This window comes from Myiozetetes cayanensis, unplaced genomic scaffold (assembly GCF_022539395.1).
Source record: "Myiozetetes cayanensis isolate MyiCay16 unplaced genomic scaffold, myiCay2020 scf6-25, whole genome shotgun sequence".
Classification (NCBI taxonomy): Eukaryota; Metazoa; Chordata; class Aves; order Passeriformes; family Tyrannidae; genus Myiozetetes; species Myiozetetes cayanensis.
The window spans coordinates 455,682-478,340 of record NW_026087853.1 but is presented as its reverse complement, the minus strand read 5'-3'; the positions used below and the strand labels follow the sequence as shown (position 1 = coordinate 478,340).

At 48.7% G+C, this 22,659-nt stretch overlaps 1 protein-coding gene across 1 annotated transcript; it reads left to right on the top strand.

Moving 5' to 3' along the window:
* The first annotated feature begins 15,005 nt into the window (after positions 1 to 15,005).
* TMX1 (thioredoxin related transmembrane protein 1) lies at positions 15,006 to 22,284 on the top strand. Its single transcript, XM_050336148.1, has 8 exons — positions 15,006 to 15,187; positions 15,306 to 15,421; positions 16,278 to 16,323; positions 16,864 to 16,992; positions 18,422 to 18,467; positions 18,557 to 18,658; positions 18,953 to 19,022; positions 19,346 to 22,284. Exons 1-8 carry the CDS (start codon positions 15,015 to 15,017, stop codon positions 19,522 to 19,524), a joined length of 861 nt encoding a protein of 286 aa, XP_050192105.1. The 5' UTR covers positions 15,006 to 15,014; the 3' UTR covers positions 19,525 to 22,284.
* Positions 22,285 to 22,659: the final 375 nt, after the last annotated feature.

Sequence of the window (22,659 nt, the reverse complement as noted above, 5' to 3'; positions counted from 1 at the left end):
AGAGGTTCAGGTGTCACTTTGTTTGAGTTAATAGATTAGTAAAAATTAGTATCAATAAACAGTTCTAAGAGGTGTTTTAGGAGCTCCTTGGCTTGGGGAAAAGTGGATGTGCCGTTTTCCCTCGTGCTGGTCAGTGGGAAATGACTGGCTCTGGTGCAGAGATTCCATATTTCCATTATAAAATCCTCCCTTGTAGGATATTACAATAAAAAGACACTTTTTTTGATGCCTTTCTGTCTGAAATCCCACCTTCCAGGACAGCTGCAACTGTTGGACAAATTCTGCCATCCCTGCATGTAAAATCATGGAATGGTTTGGGTGTGAAGGGACCTTAAAGATCATCTTGTTCCACCCCCTGCCATGGGCAGGGACACCTTCCACTAGCCCAGGTTGCTCCAAGCCCTGTCCAGCCTGGCCTTGGACACTTCCAGGGATCCAGGGTCAGCCACAGCTTCTCTGGGCATCCTGTGCCAGGGCCTCACCACCCTCACAGCCAGGAATTCCTTCCTAATATCTGCTCTAAATCTCTCCTCTTTCCATTTAAAACCATTCCTCCTTGTCCTGTCCCTCCATCCCTTGTCCCAAGCCTCTCTCCAGCTCTCTTGGATCCCCTTTAGGCCCTGCATGGAGCTCTAAGATCTCCCTGGAGCCTTCTCTTCTCTTCTCCAGGTGAACCCCCCCAGCTCTCCCAGCCTGTCCCCAGAGCAGAGGGTCTCTGTCCCTCTGACAGTTTTTGTGGCCTCCTCTGGAGCCCATCAGGTGGGAAGAATATCCCAAACTCCCAAAGAGGATCTTCCCACCACTTCCACGTGCTCTGTGTTCCTCATTAACCAGCTTTGCCAGCCTGTTCCTGCAGGTTGTAGGGAAGGAGGGGGGGGACTCCATCCCCATCCTGAGGAAATAATCCAAGATGTTGTTCCTGATGCCTCCAAGTCCTCTGGGGCTTCTCCCTCATTTTGTACCAGCACAAAGCTGGTGCCAGCCCAGAGCTGGACAGACTGACAGACAGACAGATGCCCCTAAGATGTGTGGGCTGTCACCTGAACACCCCACCAGTGCTGCTGGGTGTCTGCTGCCTTCTCCAGCCCCGGGGATGTGCGTTATCTCTCCTGATCAGAGCAATCCCCATGGCTCACACCCTCCTGCATGCAGAGGTTGCTGTTTCCCGAGGCTGCAGAAGGGCCCTGTGGAGCCCCAGAGCAGCTGGAAACCCAACCCAGCTGCTGGAGAAGTCCCAGGGACACTTTGTTAATGGCTTGGGCTCCAAAGCAGGGAACTCTGCACTGGCTGACCGTGGGCACCATGAGCCAGCACTGGAGAGGAACCTGCCATGAGGATGGAGGGGAACTGGGCAGGGACCACATCCAGTGACCCCTTTGCTTTGAAATGAGTCTCCTCCAAGAGGACAAGCTGAGAGGTGACAGCACAGCTCCTGCCACCCTGCCAGGTCATAGAATCACAGAATCATGGAGTTGGAAGGGAAAGGATCATCCAGTTCAACCCCTGGCTCTGCCCAGGACACCCCAAAAATCCCACCCTGTCCCTCAGAGCGTTGTCCAAACCCTCCTGGAGCTCTGGCAGCCTTGGGGCTGTGCCCACTGCCCTGGGGAGCCTGTTCAGTGCCAACCACCCTCTGGGGGAAGAACTTTTCCCTAATATCCAACCTAAACCTCCCCCAGCACAGCTCCAGCCATTCCCTGGGGGATCAGGAAAGGGTCTGTGCTCTGGCCCGGGGACGAGCCACCTCGGCAGGCAGCTCAGCCACGGGGACACGCTGAGAACAGGTTATTAATCCTTTCGTGCCCCTCAATAGGTGTCACTCCCCGGTGCTTTCACCCGTGTCCGCAGACAACAACAAACCCCTCTCGCATTGTTAACAGCTCATTAAAATTCCTCGGGAGCTGCCACTGCAGGCGGCTCCAGTAGAGGCTGCTCAGGATGCTAAGCCAAATAATTTAAGTTATTCATGTCGGTGATCATGTAAACAAACTGTCAGACATCCAGATGCTCGGAGGAATATCCGTGGACTGTAAAAGAGACGGGGCTCGGCACATATTCATTTGTTAATCTGATGGTGTGAATAAATTAAATGACAGTGTTACAAGTGTATTCCCTGGGCCCGCGTTCTGCCGGGTTAAGAAGACGCGGTGATTTCGGTGATTTCGCGCCTTGGGTCACTGAGCAAACAGAGAGGTGTCCGGGTGATCAGCTGAGCCGGAGCTGGGTGTGCACAGCCCCTTGTTTCCTAAACCTGTGGGTCAAACGTGGGGTGCAGTGCTGGCATCTGGTGTTTGTTGTGGAGAGCAGGAAAAATGTTTGGGAAACAGCCGTGGAAATGGAGTATGGAAGAAGTTGTGGATTTGCAGCCTCTCCTAAGATGCTGTGAGGGCTGGAGCACCTCTGCTCTGGAGATAGGATGAGAGGTCTGGGGGCTTCAACCTGGAGAAGAGAAGGCTCCAAGGAGACCTTAGAGCTCCTTCCAATGCCTAAAGGGACTCCAGGAGAGCTGGAGAGGGACTGGGGACAAGGGATGGAGAGACAGGACACGGGGGAATGGTTTTAAAATAGAAGAGGAGAGATTTAGAGCAGATAATTAGGAAGAAATTCCTGGCTGTGAGGGTGGGCAGGCCCTGGCACAGGTTGCACAGAGAAGCTGTGGCTGCCCCTGGATCCCTGGAAGTGTCCAAGGCCAGGTTGGCCAGATTGGCCAGATAGTTTTTTAGGTCCCTTCCAACCCAAACCCTCCTGTGTTTCTATGAAGGGCCATTTTCCGTTGGCAAAAGCATATCCTGGATTTGGAGGCAGAGGCACCGTGCTGTGCAGAGCTTTTGATCTGCCATCTGATAACGGCCAGTGGTTCCAGGAGGATGGAAGAGGTGTGTCTGCCAGGTTCCACGTGAGGGAACGTTTATCTCCATCCCCTGACAGTCTCTTACAGCGGTTCATAACCCCCCCCTGTTAAAAATGTGCATCTTATTTCCAGCTGGAATTTTTCAGGCTCGAGCTCTCAGCCGTTGGGTATCATTATGCACTGTTTTTATTAGATCAAAAAGGTCTCCAGCACATACCTCCTCCCCCTGGGAATGGCACAGTGGGACTGCACTGCCTCTGCATTGTTGGATGATGTGTGCGTATTAAAATCACCGGTTTTGTCTGAATTTCCAGACAGTTCTCCCTCAGGAGCCCTGTTTGGGTAAGATCAGAGAAACAGCCCTGCTGTTCATCCCGTGGTGCACATGGTTCATGTCTCCAGCTATCAGCTCAAGATCATAGAATCCCAGGATGCTTTGAGTTGGAAAGGCCTTAAACTCCATCCCATTCCACCCTCCTGCCATGGGCAGAGACACCTTCCATTAGCCCAGCTTGCTCCAAGCCCCATCCAACCTGGCCTTGGACACTTCCAGGGATCCAGGGGCAGCCACAGCTTCTCTGGGCAACCTGTGCCAGGGCCTGCCCACCCTCACAGCCAGGAATTCCTTCCCAATATCCCACCTAACCCTACCCTCTAGCAGTGGGAAGGCATTCCCTGTGTCCTGTCACTCCAGGCCCTTGTCCAAAGCTCCTCTCCATCCTTCTTGTAGCTCCTTTCAGGTACAGGAAGGCCACAATAAGGTCACCCTTACGCCATCTCTTTTCCAGGCTGAACAATCCCAGTTTTCTCAGCCTTTCCTTGCAGGAGAGGTGCTCCATCCCTCTGACCAAGACGATGTTGTCACAGCAGGACAACGTGTGTGGTTTATTCCTCAGGTGTTCTCCCAGCACCTGCACAATTCCCTGCCTGCGTGTGGTGTGTCTGTTTGCAAAGTCTCCAGAAGTTTCCCTTCCATCCTCTGCCTCCCCAGCTTTTGGCTTTCCCAAAGCTGGCCTGCAGTGACACTGGGGCTGTGCCTGCCGTGTCAGGGCACTGGGCACCCCCAGGCTCCTGCATCCCCAGTAACAGGGGAACAGTTCCTGTGTCTCCAGGTTGCTCCTGCCCAGTGTTAAAAGTGGGTTTGGACAGCCCCAAACTCCACCTAAATCACTAAAATCTCCCAGGCAGCACTTCTCCAAGGATGGCTGTGCTTCCCCCTGGTGCTGCTTTCACAGGAGTGATCCCTGGCTCTGCAGCAGCTCCACAGGGACACGATCCTTTGCATCAGTGGGTTGGAGAGGAATAGATTGTCCGTCTGCTCCGGAGCCACTGGGTTTGGGAAGCTCCTGCTGGGGCTTCCAGAAAACCCTGGGGGGTCTCTGCTCTGTCCATTGGCCTCTGGCCACAGGGATGCAAAGGAAGAAGGTGAATGATCCCAGAGCTGGGATGGGAACCCAGCTGTGCCAGCACCAAGCTCCCTGTTGCCTTGCTGGGAACTGGGATCAGCTCTGGCTTGGAAAAGCCCTCTAAGATCATGGAGTCCAACTGTTCCCCCCGCACTGCCAATGCCACCAGTGACCCATGTCCCCAAGTGCCACATCCACAGGGCTTTTAAATCCTTCCAGGGATGGGGATTCCACCACTGCCCTGGGCAGCCTGTTCCAATGCCTGACCATCCTGTTGGTGAAGAAATTTGTCCTGATATCACTAATTTAGTGACTTGAATAAAAACAATTTAGACCAGTTTTACTTCATCTGTCCCCAACCCAATCAGGTTTTGGTCTCCAGGGGTGTTTTGCCTTCGTGTGGAGCTGGAAATGTTTGTGCTGGAAGGATTTTGGTCACAGCCAACCTGAAAAGCAACCTCAGAATTGCAGCTGTGTTTTCGTTCTCACTCGGGCTTTTGATTTTGTTCTGGGAGTTTTTTATAGCCTGACATTTCCCTATGTGACTAAAGAACCTTACAAACAAAAGGGGGAGGAGATGGCACAGGCAGCAACACGGGCTGTTGATCGAACCACGATGACAAAGCTGTGCTCAAGCCCCAGCTGGAATTGTGGGTGTTCCAAGGGCATCCTAAAATCTTCTTGACCTCCTTTCCACCGGGTCAGCACCAGATCTTCAACACCAGGTCAGTCCATGTCTTCAAAACCAGGAAGCTCTGTGGAGACCTCAGGGAGGAGATTGGGTCTGACCCCACCTCTGCTGCTGACAGTGTTTGGTGCCCACCCTTTCCCTGCTCCTTTTCCCATTGCTCATCCTGTAGGCAGGAGATCTTTGCATTCCCAACACCAGACACAGCCATTCCTTCACCCAGCAGCTCTCCAGCCACAGATTGGGAAGTGCCTGTCACTCAGCCTGGACAGGGAGAGCACGCTGTGCCTGGGAATGCCATCACAGCTGGGACATTGTCCTCTGTCCTCTGGCCACCACACAAATCACTTTAGAGCCTCTTCCCTGCCCATCTTTTGGAGCAGAGCCTGGAGCATTTGGAGCCACCTGGCCACCCTGACCTCACACACACACTGGCCCTTGCTCTCCTGACTTGACTCCCCACCCCAGAGATCAGGAGATGGGATCCATCAGCCAGAGCTGCTGCTCACTGCCATTGTCTCATCCCAAAACCACAATCAGCACAGCGACCTCATTTACAGTGGGGATCCAATTCCTGCAGGAAGCATTTCACTAGGGTGGATTTTCTCTGTGGCTGCCACACACAGCCATTTTTAAGCCATTCCCCCTTGTCCCAAGTCCCTCCCCAGCTCTCCTGGAGCCCCTTTAGGCCCTGCAAGGGGCTCTCAGGTCTCCCTGGAGCCCTCCCTTCTCCAGGTGAACCCCCCCAGCTCTCCCAGCCTGTCCCCAGAGCAGAGGGGCTCCAGCTCTTGGTGGTGGTTTTAGTTCTCTGGGAAAACATCCTTAAACTGTCCCCTTTATTATGCATATTAACTAAGAGTTTACTGTCAGCTCATACCTATCCAAGGCCAGGTTGGACAGGAATTGGAGCAGTGGAAGGTGTCCCTGCCCATGGCAGGAGGTTGGAACTGGATGATCTTTGATGTCCCCTCCAACCCAAACCACTCTGGGATTCCATGATTCTATGATTCTCTTACCAACCGGGTGAAATTGGCCCTTTTAAAAGTGTTCAGGAGCTCCTGATCCTCACCAAATTTCTGCTGAAACACAACAAGCACGGTGTGAATAAGTCTTGGAGATGATTAAACCTGACTGATCCTCCTGCACCTGGCAGACAGGCGAGGCGGAGACGCTGCCGCAGGAGCCGCGTCGGTGCAGGAGGTGCTTCCAGGAGGTGGTGGATTCCCGGGACTGCAGCTCAGGCACGAGCAGATGTGATGGATTTTGCTCAGGAGCAGAGTTCAGCCGTGTGGCAGTGACAGATCCCCTCCCTGCTCTCCCTGCGCTGCGTTTTGGTGCCAGGAAAACGAAACAGTTTGTGGTTTATTGCCTGTTTGTTGGCTTGTCTGGAGGTACAGTTTGATTCTAGGGGCACACAGGGCTGCTGTTGACAGGAGGAAAAGCACAAATGAATTGGAATGAGAGGCAAGAATGAGCCATGGGAAGAGCTGCTCCTTTAGGGACCCTTTTGATCAAAACTCCTTTTGTCTCTCCAGCCTCTGATTTAGATGTTTGATAGAAACCCCTGGGTCCCACTTTGCCCACGTTCGGTGTTTGACCTTCAGGCTGTCCCCCATCACTTGTACCTTCTGTTCCTGGGAGATGGGAGCAGCAGTTCCATGCTGGAATGTTGTGTCCAGGTCTGGGGTCCTCAGAACAGGAAGGACATGGAGCTGTTGGAGTGGGTCCAGAGGAGGCCATGGGGATGCTCCAAGGACTGGAGCTCCTCTGCTCTGGGACAGGCTGGGAGAAGAGAAGGAGGGCTCCAGGGAGACCTGAGAGCCACTTCCAGGGCCTAAAGGGGCTCCAGGAGAGCTGGGGAGGGACTTGGGACAAGGGATGGAGGGACAGGACACAGGGAATGGCTTCCCACTGAGAGAGGGTAGGGTTAGATGGGATATTGAGAAGGAATTGTTGTCTGTGAGGGTGGGCAGGCCCTGGCACAGGTTGCCCAGAGAAGCTTTGACTGCTCCTGGATCCCTGGAAGTGTTCCAGGCCAGGTTGGACAGGGCTTGGAGCAAGCTGGGCTGGTGGAAGGTGTCCCTGCCCATGGCAGGGGTTTGGACAAGATGACCTTTAAAGGTCCCTTCTACCTTAAACCAGTGTGTGACTCCATGATATAACAACATGTCCCTATTCTTGTCCTTTGAATGCCAAAAAAAAAGACAAACCATCACTTTTCCAACTAATTCCGCAGCAGAGATGGGATTGTTACCTGCAGCTCATGCTGGAGCCGACTCCTAGGAAAGAAGCTTCTCCAATAATCTTCCTTGGAAGGTTTCTCAATGACATTTGAAGGCAGAGGCAGGCAGGGAGCTGTGGGTGAAGGAACATTTTGCATAAGCCCACACAGCAGTTCCAGCGTGGGCAGGTCTTACAGGGCTCTTCACAGCAGGAATGTGGATAAATGTGCCAGAGAGAACACCCTCTGAGGAACAGGGGACAGAGCTCTTAGCACTGAATCACTGAACTCAATTATCCCTTGAAAACATATTAAAGTCACTCTGTTTTTATTGCAAAGGGGTGAATAAATCCATATTTATTTTTTTTTTAAGTGAAAATAAGCTTTCACTTGAATTTGCAGAGAACATAAAGAACAACCAGCTCCTGCTCTGCAGGTAGAGCAGTGTAACCCCTCGGGCCTCAGTGACAGCAGTGGAGGAAGGTACAGAGAGACAAAAACCCCTCCTGTGAGTGACCCAGCACGTCCACCCTTATCCCAGCCTGTCCCTCTCACTCCCTGGGGACTGGGTCTGCAATTCCCACAGGGCACAAGAAAATCTTGGTTGTAAAAATAGCAGGAGAAGTTTTTAGGAAACCTTACAAGCTGCCTGTGAGCACGAGCGTGGCCAATGCCCACACAAAGGCAAAGCCACGTGGCCACAAAAAGAAAATGTAAATAATGGTGTCCAGAGTGAGATCCAAACTCTTCCACTCTTGGGGAGTTTGGATTTGAAAGCTGTGAAGTTTCTGCCTTCCTGATCACAACCCAAGAGGGCAAATGCCCATCAGCAATGGGGCTACTCAGAGAAGGCCTTTCCAGGGCCAGAAATGGGGAAGGGAGGTTAAATCCCAAAATTGTTAAGAGCTGTTCATGCTCTTATGAGCCTGACTCGGAGCCCCCCAGTGTCAATGAGCAGATATTCGGTTAGATGTGATGGTTCCTTCTGGAAGCATAGTTTTGTTTTCTGTTGCTGTGCTTCTCTTTTTGCTGCAAAATCGAGAAGTCACAAGGAGAAATGTTCCCTTGTGCTCAAAGACAGCTTTGGAAGCGCTGTCTCCCTTTCCAGCCTCCCCTTCCAGGGTCAGGAGTCTCGTTCCCTGCCTCGTTAGATGCTCTTGCTGCTGTTTCTGTGCTGCTCTACTTGATTCTTTGATGCTGAGCTCTCCACTTGAGATGCCTTGCTTAAAGAAAAAAAATACCAGCCTGATTTCAAACCCTTTTCCCAGTTAAAACCCTTTTCCCAATTAAGCAGCAGCGGGATTTCTGCCAGCAGCAGCTGGCCTGTCTCCTTCTAAGGGTGGCAAAGCTTCCAGGGCTCTGTCTGTGGCTCTGCCTGGCACAGTGGGGTTTGATCTCAACAGCAAGGATATGACTAGAAAGAGGTTGGCATCAGTGCCCACACAGGGCAGGCTGTAATAGAGGAAACAGGGATGTGGAGAAAAGGAGGAGTGAGGTGATTCCCCCCTCTCAAAGAACACCTGGAAAACCTCCCTCTCACCCCACGGCCCTCCTGACCTCACCCAGGAAGATAATCTAATCTAATCTGATCTGATAATCCACCATCATCCTCCAGAAGGTCGTGACCTGCATCTCAGCAGCATTATCTGATAGCAGCCAGGTAAAAGGCCTGTTACAGATTAAGTTATCTATCTGAAAGAGTTGTTTTTGGCTTCCAAAGCAACACCACGTCCCCACAGGCTTCCCAGAGAAATTCCTCCAGCCTCTTTACATCTCCCCTGCCTCGTGGATTTTTGGGGGTAGAAACAGGGCCTGAAGTTTAATGTTTTTGTGGGCTGAGAATCACGAGTTAAATATGGCCCATTTCTTGTCTTGCCCTGTACACGTTACGTCTGCTGGAGCTCCCAAATCAATACAAAAAAAAACCTGCCCAGACCTTCCTCCTCCAAAAAAAGAAAAAAAGGTGACATTTCCCAAGAAAACAGTTTTAATATCATTTTCCCTTCTATGTCCTGGGACACCCTCAGGCACAATCCTGTGCTGGCCCCCGGGCAACAGGTTCCTTGTGATTAAAATGCAGCAAATGGGTTTCAGTTGGCACAACATTTGCTGTCTCCTGGAACCAAGAGCAACTCTCAGGGATGGAAAATCAGCAGGCCAGAGTAAACCTGGAGCAAATAAGCATTTGGAGGGCAGGAGGTGGTCGTTTTGTGCCTGGCTTTGCTCTGTGCTCTCTGGTTTGTGCATATTTTGCAGCAAAATGGTGTGAGCAGAGGGAGTGCCAGCACCTACGTTTGTGGCTGCCCAGCGTTTCCCACTGCAAGCCCCTGCTCTCAGTCTGCTCTCATCTTCCCCAGCTGAGATCTCTCCTGCTGACGTATTCCAGGCTGCCTCAGAACAAATATCCTGCAAGGTTTCTGCCAAAATCAGTTGGAGGCTGGAGCCAGGGAAAAGAGGAGGCTTACCTCATGCAGTGCTGATTCTCCCCCATGTTTCTCTGAGGTTGTCTCACTCTGCCCTGATTTTGATCAGGAACTGGAAGTTTGGTGGTTTGGCCCTTGCCTTTTTTCAAATCCCGTGGCTGCTCTTGTGAAACAGGTGGGATGGTGGGAGAACTGGGATCACAACCCTGGGATCTGAACAGTGGCCTGAAAACGAAGCAGCTTCTACGACTGAGAGCAGCTTCTATGACTGAGAGCAGCTTCTGCCTCTGACAGGACAGAAACGCTGTTTGTGGAGAACTGAAACAACAGCGTGAGGGATCAGCCCCTGGGAAAATGAGTAATCCCATATCCAACCCCACATCCAGAGGAAGGAGGTCAGCACTCCACAGGGGATTACAGTACATGAGTATTGAATTCCCTTGGTAGGGGAATTCCTCCCGTTCAAAGAGTCAGGCAGAGGTCTGGAGGAACACAAGGACATTCCTTTGCTAATTATTTTTAAGGTGTGATACCCGTGCTGTGAGGGGAGAGCCAGAGGAGGGCAGGATGTGGGAGAGGGCAGGTGAGAGAGAGGTCAGGAGATGGGAGATGGGGCTGGAGAAAGAGGGTTTGGAAAGAGAGGAGAGCAGAGGGATGGGCACACTGGGTCGGTTGTCAGCTTCTCTTCCCTGAAGTGTCACACGTGGAATTAGAAGAAATGAAGGTCTGAGGAGTCTGGGATGTTACAAAAGAGAGCAGAGAGGTTTGTGCAGGAGAAGCATTTTGAGCTGCTCAGCCACCAGTGTGCTCTGGTTCCACTGACAGGGAGGGTGCTTTGACAACACTTCTTCCACATGTGTGTCCCAATCCCAAAACAAATCCCACCCAGAGGTGTCCCCAGACCAGAGAGGCAAAGAAGAAGAGGAAGATGTAACCAGGATGGCCTTGCAGGAGAATGAGGGGTGAATCCTCGAGGGGGCAGAATCTCCTGGACACAGCATTCAACATGGAAAAGAGACAAAAGCTATTTTGGGATGGTGAAAAGAAGAGTTAAAGCAAATGAACGAGACAATATTAATTGTCTGCACCACAATCTGTTTGACTTGTGGTTTATAAAGATCTCTCTCTCTCTCCCTCCTTTAGTTCCCATGGCAACTGTTGCGCAAAAACACACTTTTCCTAATCATCTCCACTGAGTTTAAAGCAATTTTGTAATCCAATCAAAAGGAAAGGAGAGAAATGGTTTGGGCCTTGAGAAAACTGCTACCTAACGATGATGGGGAGAGGCCAGACTCACAATTACAACCCCGCAGAGACACTTAATTACTGAATAATTAGCAGCTACTGGAGTTTCTTAGCACCGGGAGGAAAGGCTGAGGGGTTGTGAGAAGGGCTGTCGTAGTTCCGAGGTCTTCCAAGGTAGGATTGAATTATTTCCCATGAAAGGCAAGATTTTTTTTCAGTAGGAGGAAGAATTGATGCCAGGATTGTCTTCCTGGAATGAAATGCTGAGCTGCAGAAAAGTAATTACCACTTGGTTTTTTAGTCTTCTAACTCTTCAGCCCAGAAAACTGCTCTGAGTGAGATTTTAAATCCCAGCTTTCCCTAAAGGGTGAAGCCAGGAAACAGCCTGGCAGAAGTGCTCACTCTAAGTGGACAACTCACAAAATTCATGGACACTTGGTATTTTTATAACCCTAAACTCGATCAAATGGTGGTTGTGTGTTGGTTGCAAGGACTAAACTGACCACAAAGTCCCCTTTAGGAGATCCCTTAGGAAAAAATCCCTACAAAAATCAAGCAGGACGAGTTTTCCTTCCTCTGCAGCACTACGAGATGCAGCCCTAGGCCTGCCTGGGGTTTTTTTGGGACAGCCTGATTTCACCTTGGGCTTCAGGACGATGATTTCATGTCTCCTGCCTCACATGAGCACACTCAGGAAAGCTCTCTGCATAATCTCTTGGCATTTCATAAATGCAGGAGCTATAAAGGAGGTCAGGGCTCCGATGCTGTACCTCATCCAGGCACTGCAGAGCTTGGAATAATCACCTGGCCAGGCCTCTGCTCTCCTCAAGTGGTCCTTCAGAAGGTCAGAGCCAGGGTTCCCACTGCTCATCCGCCTGGTTTAGTGCTCAGCTCGTCCTCAGGGCACCTCAGGGCACTGGAAAAACAGCAGGGGAAAGAAGATAAAATATGTAAAAATAGAGCTGCTTCAATTTGCTTCCTTTTCAAATAGAAATGAATCAATATTCTTCAAAAAAACCCACCAGTGGGTCAATTTGTGTGCAGGTTTCTTTAACGTTTTTTGACCACTTTGGATTGGATTTTGTAGGATTTGTTCGTCTCTGTGGGTTTAACTTTGGGGAAAATGAGACATTCAAGCATTTCAGGGTGTTTGTTGTTGTTGTTGTTTTCATTTTCAGCTCAAAAGAAAGCAAAGCTCAAGGGAAGCTGGAATCTTTTCCCTCCCCTTTTCCTACATGTGGGATCTGCTTTTCTGAGGTGCAGATGCCATCAAGAACAGAATGATTTCTTGGTTACACGGGTCTTTTTTTTGCTTCATCATCCTTCATCCTTTATCAAAACCCAACAGCTCTGTGGACAGGAAAACACATCCCAGAATGGTTTGGGTTGGAAGGGACCTTAAGGACCATCTTGTCCCAACCCCCTGCCGTGGGCAGAGACACCTTCTGCTAGAAGAGGTTAAAATAATCATAATTTTCCTTCTGTCAAACAATTTTCTGGGCTTGTGCTTCAGCCTTTTCCCATGCTTACTCTAAATGGATGATTCTTTTCATGAAACTTAAAGACACTTGGGATTTTTGTAACCCCAGCCTTGATCAAGCTGTGGTTGTGTGTTGGTGGGAAGGACTAAACTGTCCCCAAAATCCCCTTTAGCTTGGAAAAGCAACCTAAACCACGAGTACCCAGACAAGGAAAAAGCCCTTCACACCTTGAATAATGACGGGGTGTCCCCAGCAGGAAATCCAGGTCGTTTCTAAGCGATAAGGATTTTTTTTCCTGTCTGGAAGCAGCCTCAACTCTGCCTCTGTGTGGCAGCACTGGAAAAGAACATGGGAAAAAAAAAAAAAAAAAAAGAGAAAGAAAAATGTGTTTATTTCTTAAGGTCACTTGGTTATTAAATCTCTTTATTCTGCTGTGAACCTTGAAAGACCAGGGAGATATTTTTCCAGGCAGCTCGGGAGGGCTGAGGGGAAGAGGCTGGAGGAAAAAAAATACCTAAAAGATACAATTAGGGCCTTCTTGTTCTCAAAACTTTAGGAAGAAATGAAACAACGACAATGTAACATTAATAACAGAGATAAAAAGTAATTCAGAGCAGTCATTACACTGAAAGTAATTCCTGGAAGCAAGCAGAGGAGGGATGAAGTCATCATTTTCAGGGGTTTTCAAGCTGTTCCCAAAGGGAGCTTGGTGTGCCTTTGAAGGAATCTTTTATTTACAGTGGTAAATTTATTTACACCTGGCAATACAACACATTTTCATGCACTTATTCTTCATCACACCTCAAAGGATCTGGATGTGTGCTGGTAAACCCTGAATTGTTTAGGTTGGAAAAGACCTTTAGGATCACCGAGCCCAGTGGTTCAGCAGAGACAGCTCCTTGCATCTCACCTCATTGCTGATGCTGAGTGGAATATTCTGGGATTATCGATAGCAGATTTCAAGAATTCAGTTATCACTCAAAAGGACCAGCAGAGGGCTGCAAGCAGTGATTTATTACTGAGCACTGAATCGATGAACAACAGGACTCACGGAGTCCTTAATAATGCCTTGGTGTTCTCCTACAGAAGGGAACATACACGTTGCACTATAGATAAGCTGCCAAAATAAAATAAAATAAAATAAAATAAGATAATAATAATAATAATAATAATAATAATAAAAAAATGTATTCTTTTTCCTGTGCTGCCCAAAGGCTGCTGGAGACCTCTGTCAAGGCTCGGGATTGGGAGATATGGGAAAGGGGCAGGGAAAGGAATGATCCAGGCAGGAAAAGGGAAGGTGATGTTATCAGAGCTGATCCTGAGCAGGAGCTGGAGAAAAACTGGTGGGAGAGGAATTTTGTGCAAATGGAAAAAGAGGTTCCTTCCCTGGAAAGGCTTAAGGTGCTGAGAGACAAAACTGAGATCAGATGATGGTGGGATTTGTCTGCTTGTTACCAGTGCCCTTCTCCCTGACTTTTGCTTGAGAATTAAGTACTCAAGTGCTGCTACTTTTCTGCCATAAGTAGCTAAAGACCATGGAATCATGGAATGGTTTGGGAGGGACCTTAGAGACCATCTCGTTCCACCCCCTGCCATGGGCAGGGACACCTTCCACTATCTCAGGTTGCTCCAAGCCCCATCCAAGCTGGCCTTGAACACTTCCAGGGATGGGGCAGCCACAGCTTCTTTGGGCAGCAGCAGGGGTAAGCTGTGGCTCTGCTCCATGACCTGAAGGAGCCTGAAAGGAAGCTGGAGAAGGACTATTTGTCAGGAGCTGCAGTGACAGTGATTGTGTATCAGAAACAGTGTTGCCATCAGGATTAGGAAAGTGATTGTCCCCCTGTGCTGGGTGCTGGTGAGGCCACACCTCGAGCGCTGTGTCCAGTTCTGTGCCTCTCAATTAAAGAAGGACATTGAGGGGCTGGAGTGGGTCCAGAGAAGGGAAGGGAGCTGAGGAAGGGGCTGGAGCAGCAGGAGCGGCTGAGGGAGCTGGGGGGGCTCAGCCTGGAGAAAAGGAGGCTCAGGGGGGACCTTCTGGCTCTGCAATCCCTGACAGGAGGGGGGAGCCGGGGGGGTCGGGCTCTGCTGCCAGGGAACAGGGACAGCAAGAGAGGGAACGGCCTCAAGTTACACCAGGTGAGGTTTAGATAGGACATCAGGAGGAATTTCTTTACAGAAGGGGTGATTGGACATTGGCAGGGGCTGCCCAGGGATGTTTGGAGTCCCCATCCCTGGAGGTGTCCAAGGAAGGACTGGATGTGGCACTCGGTGCTCTGGGCTGGGGGACAAAGGTGGGCATCGGCCACAGCGGGGACTCGATGATCTTGGAGGTCTTTTCCAACCTCCTCAGCGATTCCATGACAAGGAGCAATGGGTAGAAACTGCAGGAGGAGAAATTCAGGACATCGGGAAGCAATCCTCGGCTGTGAGGGCGGGGAGGCCCTGTGAGGGCGAGGTTGCCCAGAGAAGCTGTGGCTTCCCCTGGATTCCTGGAAGTGTTCAAAGCCAGGCTGGACGGCGCTTGGAACGAGACTGTTACCCTCATCCCAATCGGAACCATTCCCGGATTCCCTGGGATTCACCGGGATCCCAGGACGCCCTCCCCGCGCACGCGCGGCCCCTGAGGGCGGTGGGGGGGGCGTGTCCCGCCGTGACGCGGCGGGAAGGGGAGGGCGGGCAGGGCGGAGGGGGCCAAGATGGCGGCGCTGGGGCGGCCGCGGTCCCCGCTGAGGGCTCCGCTGTGGGCTCCGCTCTGCGCCCCGCTCTGCCTGGCGCTGGCGGCCGCCGCGCTGGGCAAGCCCAGCCCCGTGAGGGTCCTGTCGGACGGCATGTGGCGGGATCTGCTGGAGGGCGAGTGGATGGTGGAGTTGTGAGTGGGGGCAGCGCCGGCGGGGCGGGGTGCGGGGTGTTTCGCGCGTGTGTTTGTTTGTGTGTGTGTGTGTGCGTGGCGGGGTCTGCGGTGGTGACAGGGCTGTGCATTCCCGCAGCTACGCCCCGTGGTGTCCCGCCTGCCAGAACCTGCAGCCGGAGTGGGAGAAGTTTGCCGAGTGGGGAGAGGACCTGGGGGTGAACGTGGCCAAAGTGGATGTGACGGAGCAGCCGGGTGAGAGGGGCCGGAGGGGGCGGCGGGGGGTGCTCAGCTCCGGCAGCGGCGCTTGCGGGGAATGAACTGGATCAACAGGCAATAACACGAGTCTTTAACTCGTCTCCGCCAAGGGCGGGTTGCCGTGTGGCTGAACGCTCTAATTTTGCTTAATAGAGCCACGGAATGGTTTGGGTTGGAAGGGACCTAAAAGATCGTGTTATTCCACCCTTCCACTAGCCCAGGTTGCTCCAAGCCCCGTCCAGCCTGGCCTTGGACACTTCCAGGGATGAGGAACTCACGACCTCTCCGGGCAACCTAGAGAAGTGGTTTGGTGGCTTTAAAGCAGATTTTTGGCCCTACTTCTTGAGCAAAACACTGGCTTCAGCCCGCCCTGTAGCAAGTCCCTCCCTTGGGTTGGCAAAAGGGAGTGCAAGGAGTCTGCTCTCCCTCTGCTCAGTCCCGCTTATCTCCGTGGGGTTTTAAACGTGATGATCCCTTTCTCCAAAGTCAAAGAGTTTTTGAAACATTGCCTCGCTTGGGTAATTTTCTTCGAGGTTTCTGGAGGTTGCAGATCATGTGGGGAAAGAAGAGAGTCTCTCTCTGAGGAAGCTACAGCCAAAACAGTCAAACAGAGCAGTTACCCCTGGACATCTTTTTTTTTTTTTTTTTTTCACCATGGAAAAACTTCCTTGCTCTTTGTCCAGGGACATTTCTTTTAGGCCTTGTGTACTATGATATGCACAAGGTTGTGCTTTATTGCATGTAAAGGTTGATGCCTGAGGGTGCCACTGCCTGTATTTTGGTTTGTAATAACACTCCTTGCCTTTTCTTACACAAATCCTGTACTCTTCTCAAAATACCTGTTTTCCCACAGGATTAAGTGGCCGTTTTGTCATCACAGCTCTTCCTACCATCTATCAGTAAGTATTCATTGCAGCAGGATTTTTTTTCCCCTTATTTTTTTGAGGGACAAATAAATGAGATTTATTATGCTCTTTAAGAATGGCAGTTGCTTTTCAGTGACTCAACCACTCTCTTAGCCTCCGTGACCTTATGGTACTGCCAGATGATTTCTTTTCCTTTCCCTTCAGGCCTTATTTATTCTGTCTCTTCATGGGTGTTTCTGTTTTGCAATCGTGTCTCTGTGGGTTGATCTTTAATGCAGCTCTGTGTGGCAAGTGCTTTAGGAAGATCATTATCTCTTTGCTTTATGGAATCACAGCCTAAAGCCAGCCAAGATATTCGTGGGGTCAGTATTCTGGGAATAACTTGCAATTAAGGTGCTTGGAAAAGATTTGAGAGGCAATATCAGCTAAAGCATTAAAACTGGCTAAGTAATTAAATAAATATAAAGATAGGCAAGCTGGTGGGAGGGAATTTGTTGAGTGGAAGCAAATGCTCTGTGCTTGAACCATATACAAGAAAGGATTTTTGTTGTTGTTGTTGTTGGTGGTTTGCAGCTGTAAAGATGGAGAGTTCAGGAGGTACCAGGGTGCAAGAACCAAAACCGACTTCATTAACTTCATCAACGACCAGGAGTGGAAATCTATTGAACCAGTGTCCTCGTGGTTTGGCCCTTCCTCTTTCCTGTAAGTTTGGGGTTGGTTTCTGTCACAGTTTGTTGCCAGGCGTGCTGGGATGGGTCCTGAGGTGTGTCACAGCTCCGTGCTGGAATGGGAACCTGGTGGGTGGCTGTCCCGCCTCTTCCTCAGCTGTGGGAGGGTTGGCACCATAACAGAGGTGACCTGAGCGTTGTCATCAGAGCAGAGGTGACCTGATTGTTGCCATTATAGCAGAGATGTCACCGTGGCAAAGGTGACCTGATCGTTGTCACCATAGCAGAGGTGACCTGAACACTGTCACCATGGCAGAGATGGTGACCTGAGCAAGGTCTACTTTAAGGCTTAAAATAGCTACAGGGGACTGTGTTGTTTTATTAAAGTCTTGTGGGTGACTTGCTGACGCTTGAAGCTGTTTATGGGGCAGCGAGAGGTTTTGTCCGTCGAAATTCTGGGAAGTTTCTTTCTTTCCTGTGTCTGAAGGGGCCTACAAGGAAGCTGGAGAGGGATTCTCCATCAGGAACTGTAGTGACAGGGCAAGGAGGAATGGGTTCAAACTGAAAAAGGGGAAATTTAGGTTGGATATTGAGAAGAAACTCCTGACTGTGAGGGTGGGGAGGCCCCTGGATCCCTGGAAGTGTCCAAGGCCAGGTTGGATGGGCTTGGAACAAGCCTGGGCTAGTGGAAGGTGTCCCTGCCCATGGCAGGGGGTGGAATGGGATGGTCTTTAAAGCCCCTTCCAACCCAAACCATTCTGGGATTCTAAATGAGCAATAAAAAAGTGGAAAATAATGTAGCAACATAGTTGTAAATATGGGCTGTTGTTTCAAACAATGTATCTGTAGCAAAGTTAAAAGTGAAGGTTTCTCTGTTAGAGGAAAAGCAAAGACTGAGAAGAAACACTGTCTTTGGAATTGTTTCAAGTTTTGGGGCTCTGAGGGGCTTTTGGTTGGTGCTGCCCGTGCTGTGTGGCAGGGTCAGAGTGGTGGAGACACTGAGTGACAAAGCAGGTTGGGGACACCGCTGCTTGAGGCAAATGAACCCAGTTGTTCCTGGTTTTTCCTCTGTTAAATGTTAATTTTTTGAAGTGTCTGAAAATTTACGTCTTCTAGGAAGCTCAGCATCGTGCACTCACAGTGCTGTTTGAATCTTCCAGCTTTGTGGTTGTTCTCCCACAGACTACTATCCCACACCAAGGAATGTGTGAAATGGGGTATTAATTTAGGATTAATAGGTTTCCTATTATTTTTTATGTTCAGACACTAAACTTAAGTGTCTGGAGATCTCTCAGTTCTTCTATAACCTGATTTTTTTTTTCTTAACAGCTTAATTTTTTTTTAGAAGGGAAACCAGCCAGGAGCATGAAGTTCAGTGTGGGAATGAGTTGGGGAAATCAGAATATGCGGGTTTGGGACTGACTTGAAGATGTTTTCAGTTTCTTTTCTCTGCTTTGTTGCAGGATGAGCAGCATGTCAGCTCTGTTCCAGCTGTCCATGTGGATCAGGGTATGTGCTTACATCTCCACCTCATTCCATCTTAACAGACGTGACATTCAGCTCTCCTTACAATGATTCTCTTGTCTTTTATTCCATAGCATGGCCATGGTTATTTAACAGAAAACCTTGGAATACCGGTCTGGGGCTCCTATGCTATTTTTGGGTTGGCAACTCTGTTCTCAGGACTGATACTGGGACTGGTAAGTGAAGCATCTGGAACAGACTGTGAGCACTGTGTGTGTCAGTTGTGCTGCCTTCACCTCAGGGGTTGGCAGTTGTTTTTTTTGGGATACACCGAGCTGGAACACAGGGATGGGGGAGCAGGATGAAGCCCCCACAATCCAAGGGGACACACACAGGGGTGGGGCTGGGTGGGATCCACCCCAGGGTAGCATTAAGTAAATTGTTGGACTTGGTCTTGAAAGTCTCTTTGTTTTTCAACCCAAACGATTCCACGCGTTCGGAGGCTTCAGCTTTGATTCCTTTGGTTTCAGATGATGGTGTTCCTGGCTGACTGTATCTGCCCCTCCAAAAGGCACAGAGCAGCACAGTACCCTCAGTCAAGTAAGCCCCCCCCTGTAAACTTTGAATTCAGTTTGGTAAATCTATTAAAAGAACTTTTAATGGTGCAGGACCCCGAGACTGAGCGCGGGGCTCTGCACCTGCGACTGACCTCGGGGTTATGGTGGGTTTGCATTTAGCTGAATTCTTACAGAACTCTTTCTTCTTTAAGGAGGTAGAAAAATGCTTTCAGAGCATTTTTTCCCACCTGCAAGATGTGACATTCCACGTGGGCAGGGAGGGAAAAGTTCGGAGCGGAGCTGCCCGCGACGCTAAAAAATCAGAATGGCATTTTTATTTGTGTGTTGCTTCCCTTTCTCTTTAAGGAAAGCTGTCTCCAGAGGCAGGTGAGCTGCTGAAAAAGGTGGATGAGGGGCAAGAAGCAGACGAGGAAGACAACTCAGATGATGAAACGGAGGGTAAGGAGGTGTCCAACAGAGACTCGTCCCCGAGGGCCGTGAGGCAGCGCCTGGCGAAAGCGGCCGCTCCGCTGGATCAATCGTAGCTGGATTTGGGAGCAGGATTAGTGTTTGAGTCATCAACTCAAAGGGAGATAAATGGCAAATCCTTCAGCTTGGAAGAGAAGAATGACTCCTGTCTTGGTAATGTTGGATGCATTTCATGAAGTCAGGAAAAAAAAAAAAAAAAAAAAAAAAAAAATAGAGGCATCTTTGGCGTCAGGTATTTAAAACTTGCTGTTGCAAATGGCTGGAACTTCTCCTGCCTGTGTGCAGGGAAGTGCCAAGAAATCATTGATGTGGCTCCTGGAATGACTTGTTTTCCAGGGATTATTTTTACCAGGATGTAAACCAGTGGACTTGTTGCACGAGGGGAACATTAGCAAGGAAAATGCACTAACCTGTTGGCTGTCAAGGTGTTCCAAAAAGGGTTCTCAGTCTACCTAGTTGTGCTCCGAAGAAATGCTGAGGGGGAGGGAAAGTTCCTTCACTTGTGGGCTTTTTATGTGACAAAAACTGCTTTTTGCTATGACAATGAAAGCTACAACCCCCCCAGGGTTTTGTCTCACAGGAGATGATGGCACAAGCACTCTGCAGCAGGATTCTCTGGCTGACCAGAAACCTGCTATTGGCATCATTTTCCTTTTAGAAAAGGCTGTAGAAAACCGGATGAGCTTCTTGGCAAAGGAGTTCTCTTGAAAAAGACAAAGAAAAAAATATTTACAAATAATAGCACCATGAAATCTTGTTTGTGACTCCGGGTGGGAATAGTTTACATGCAGGGTCCTCTGTGCAAATGCTCTCCACTCTCCCTGCTGGATGGCAGTAGGACTCTGGCTCCTTTTTAAATACATCATCAGTGATTTCTACTTCATCAAATTTTACTGCAAAATCCAGGCAGGCTGTACCTGGCCTGAAGTTGAAATAACAGCTTCCTAATTTCTTCTACAGAAAATTTTTTTTCCCCTCCTGTTTTCACAAAACCATTTTTTTTTCTGGGGGAACAATATACTTTCATTTTTTCCTCTGAAAAAAAAAAAAGTAGTTTACTGTTTTCTGTGTGGTGTTTGTTTTCACTCTGTATAGAAATAAAAAGAATGCACGTGCCCATTGGACCAGTGTTATCTTGTAAAGGATTTTCCATATTCTTTTCATTTCCAAAGTATTTGCAAGGGAAAGGATTACCCTAAAACTGAGCACATTTTTCTTTTCTTTTTGACAAGCCTGTTCTTGCTGGTTTGTTTTTTGTTTCTTTGGGGTTTTTTTGTAGTTATTTGTTTGGTTTTTTTAAAATTGTTTATCTGAGTGGGTTTGCAGGACTGGCAGTTGATAAATCTGTGTGAACAGTAAACTTGGGTTTGAGTTTTAACACAGCAAACGTAGAAATGCTATGAAATGATGGAAATGGTATTTTCCCTACAGCTCTAAATCCCTAGGGAGTATTAAGAAGACAGACAAGAAGCTTGTGATGAACCAGGAATATTGGGAAATCCAATATATTTGGAGCTCCAGCAGGTGAATCAGCTCAGAAAGCTGTTAAGAACACATAATAATGTTTGTTGTTTTTTTGTCAGCCTTGAACACTCCTTTGTAAGGTGCATTTTAAGTGTCTGTGATAAAACATAACTCATGGAAAAAACCACCCTGATTTAGTTATCCAAATATCTCAGTGAATCTTCCAAGTTGAGATGAATAAGAATGAGTTGTTACGTTTTGAATCTTCCTCCTTTGACTTTTTTTCCCTGTTGTTCTTTCCCTCTTTCCTGAATGCTGGTGCCCTGGAATGACTTGACTTCAGCTCAGTGTGTTTGGAAGGTGGAACCGATGTTTGAAAGGGTCCTTTGGGTTAAAATCTGAGTGTTCCTGTCTTTTTTCTTAATTTTTTTATTTTAAAGATAAAACTTCTCCTGGTGTTGGAACGAAGAGCACTGTGTGCCAGAAATGCCTTCAAGGTGTTGGGCTGGTGGGGTTGCCTTAAATTCTCTGGAAGTTTCCATTTTAGCCTCTGTAAGCAAAGCAATAAATCCACACTATCCTAAGGAGAACCAGTAGCACTGTCTTTGATAAATGGTGTATTTTTGTTTTAGTTTGGAGAGGGCTTGGGAAGGCAGGATGCACAAAAGCTGGAGCTGCTTTTAAGGAATTAAGCTGAGAGCTGAACTAGATGTGCTCGCTGCACTTGGAATATATTTAAATGTAGCTTTTATAGGGTGATTTTTTTCAGTCACAGTGAAACTTTGTTCACTGTACAGAGTTTGTGCTGATAGCTCGGGGTTGGAAAAGAACAACCAGCCTTTTCTTTGCCACGCTGCGCTTGCAGACTCCTGGTTGAACCAGAACTCCCAGCATTAATTTACCTTTTGCCTCCCTGCCTTAGGCAAGCACCCAAATCCCAAACCTGCCTCTTAGGGGTGAGTGTTCCCAGCTGCTGGAATCCTGTTTGTACCTCCTGTGAGGATTATCCATAGGCAGCCTGGGCTTGCTGCTCTCTGTAGATCTTGCTGATCATCTTTTGCATCATGCCATGGTTTTGTCCTGTGAATATTGAAGGTTCTTGTTTCTTTTTTTTTTTTTTTTTGTTAAAAATCTATTCCAAAGATGTTTACTGAGGCTGAGTGAAGGTTGCAATGTAACACAAGTGTAAGAGCCTGTCCTTTGTGTGTATTGATGATGCTTGAAAACCAGTTTGAGCCTGTTTCATTCCAGAAGGAATTAATTACCTGTAACAAGCCTTTTATTTTTTTTTCTTTCTTTCTTTCCCTTAAATGTTTTGGAGAGTCTTCAAGTAAAGAAAAAAATAACCACCAGCTTTGGATTCTTGTGTTTGTGTTCTTCCTTTTTTTCAAGCCAGTGGCTTTGCTGGTTAGTGATGAAACAGCTGTTTCCATGGATAAAAATTGCATCACTGCAGCTCAAATATATCTTTGTGATAAAGCTTGTTTGAAAAGATGAGTTTGAATAACAGTTCAAACTAAAGCTGCACCAAGCTGTGATTTTTTAGTGATTTTACACTGGCTTGGGTACCTCCTTTTAATTAAATGGTTTGGGAAGGGGCTTTCACTCATCCCGGGCTTGGCCAGCAATGGTTTAATATAAAATAAATTAACATGAAATAAAATGGGTTTATTGTGTAGCAAAAAAAAAAAAACACAACCAAAAAACGTGGGCTGGAATTGACAAAT

Bases quoted from the DNA above. Each gene is read 5' to 3' on its own strand.
- TMX1 (XM_050336148.1), top strand. From the start codon at position 15,015: ATGGCGGCGCTGGGGCGGCCGCGGTCCCCGCTGAGGGCTCCGCTGTGG. The intron at 16,993-18,421 runs GTAAGTTTGGGG...GCTTTGTTGCAG, and splicing joins TTTGGCCCTTCCTCTTTCCT to GATGAGCAGCATGTCAGCTC. The intron at 18,659-18,952 runs GTAAGTGAAGCA...CTTTGGTTTCAG, and splicing joins CAGGACTGATACTGGGACTG to ATGATGGTGTTCCTGGCTGA.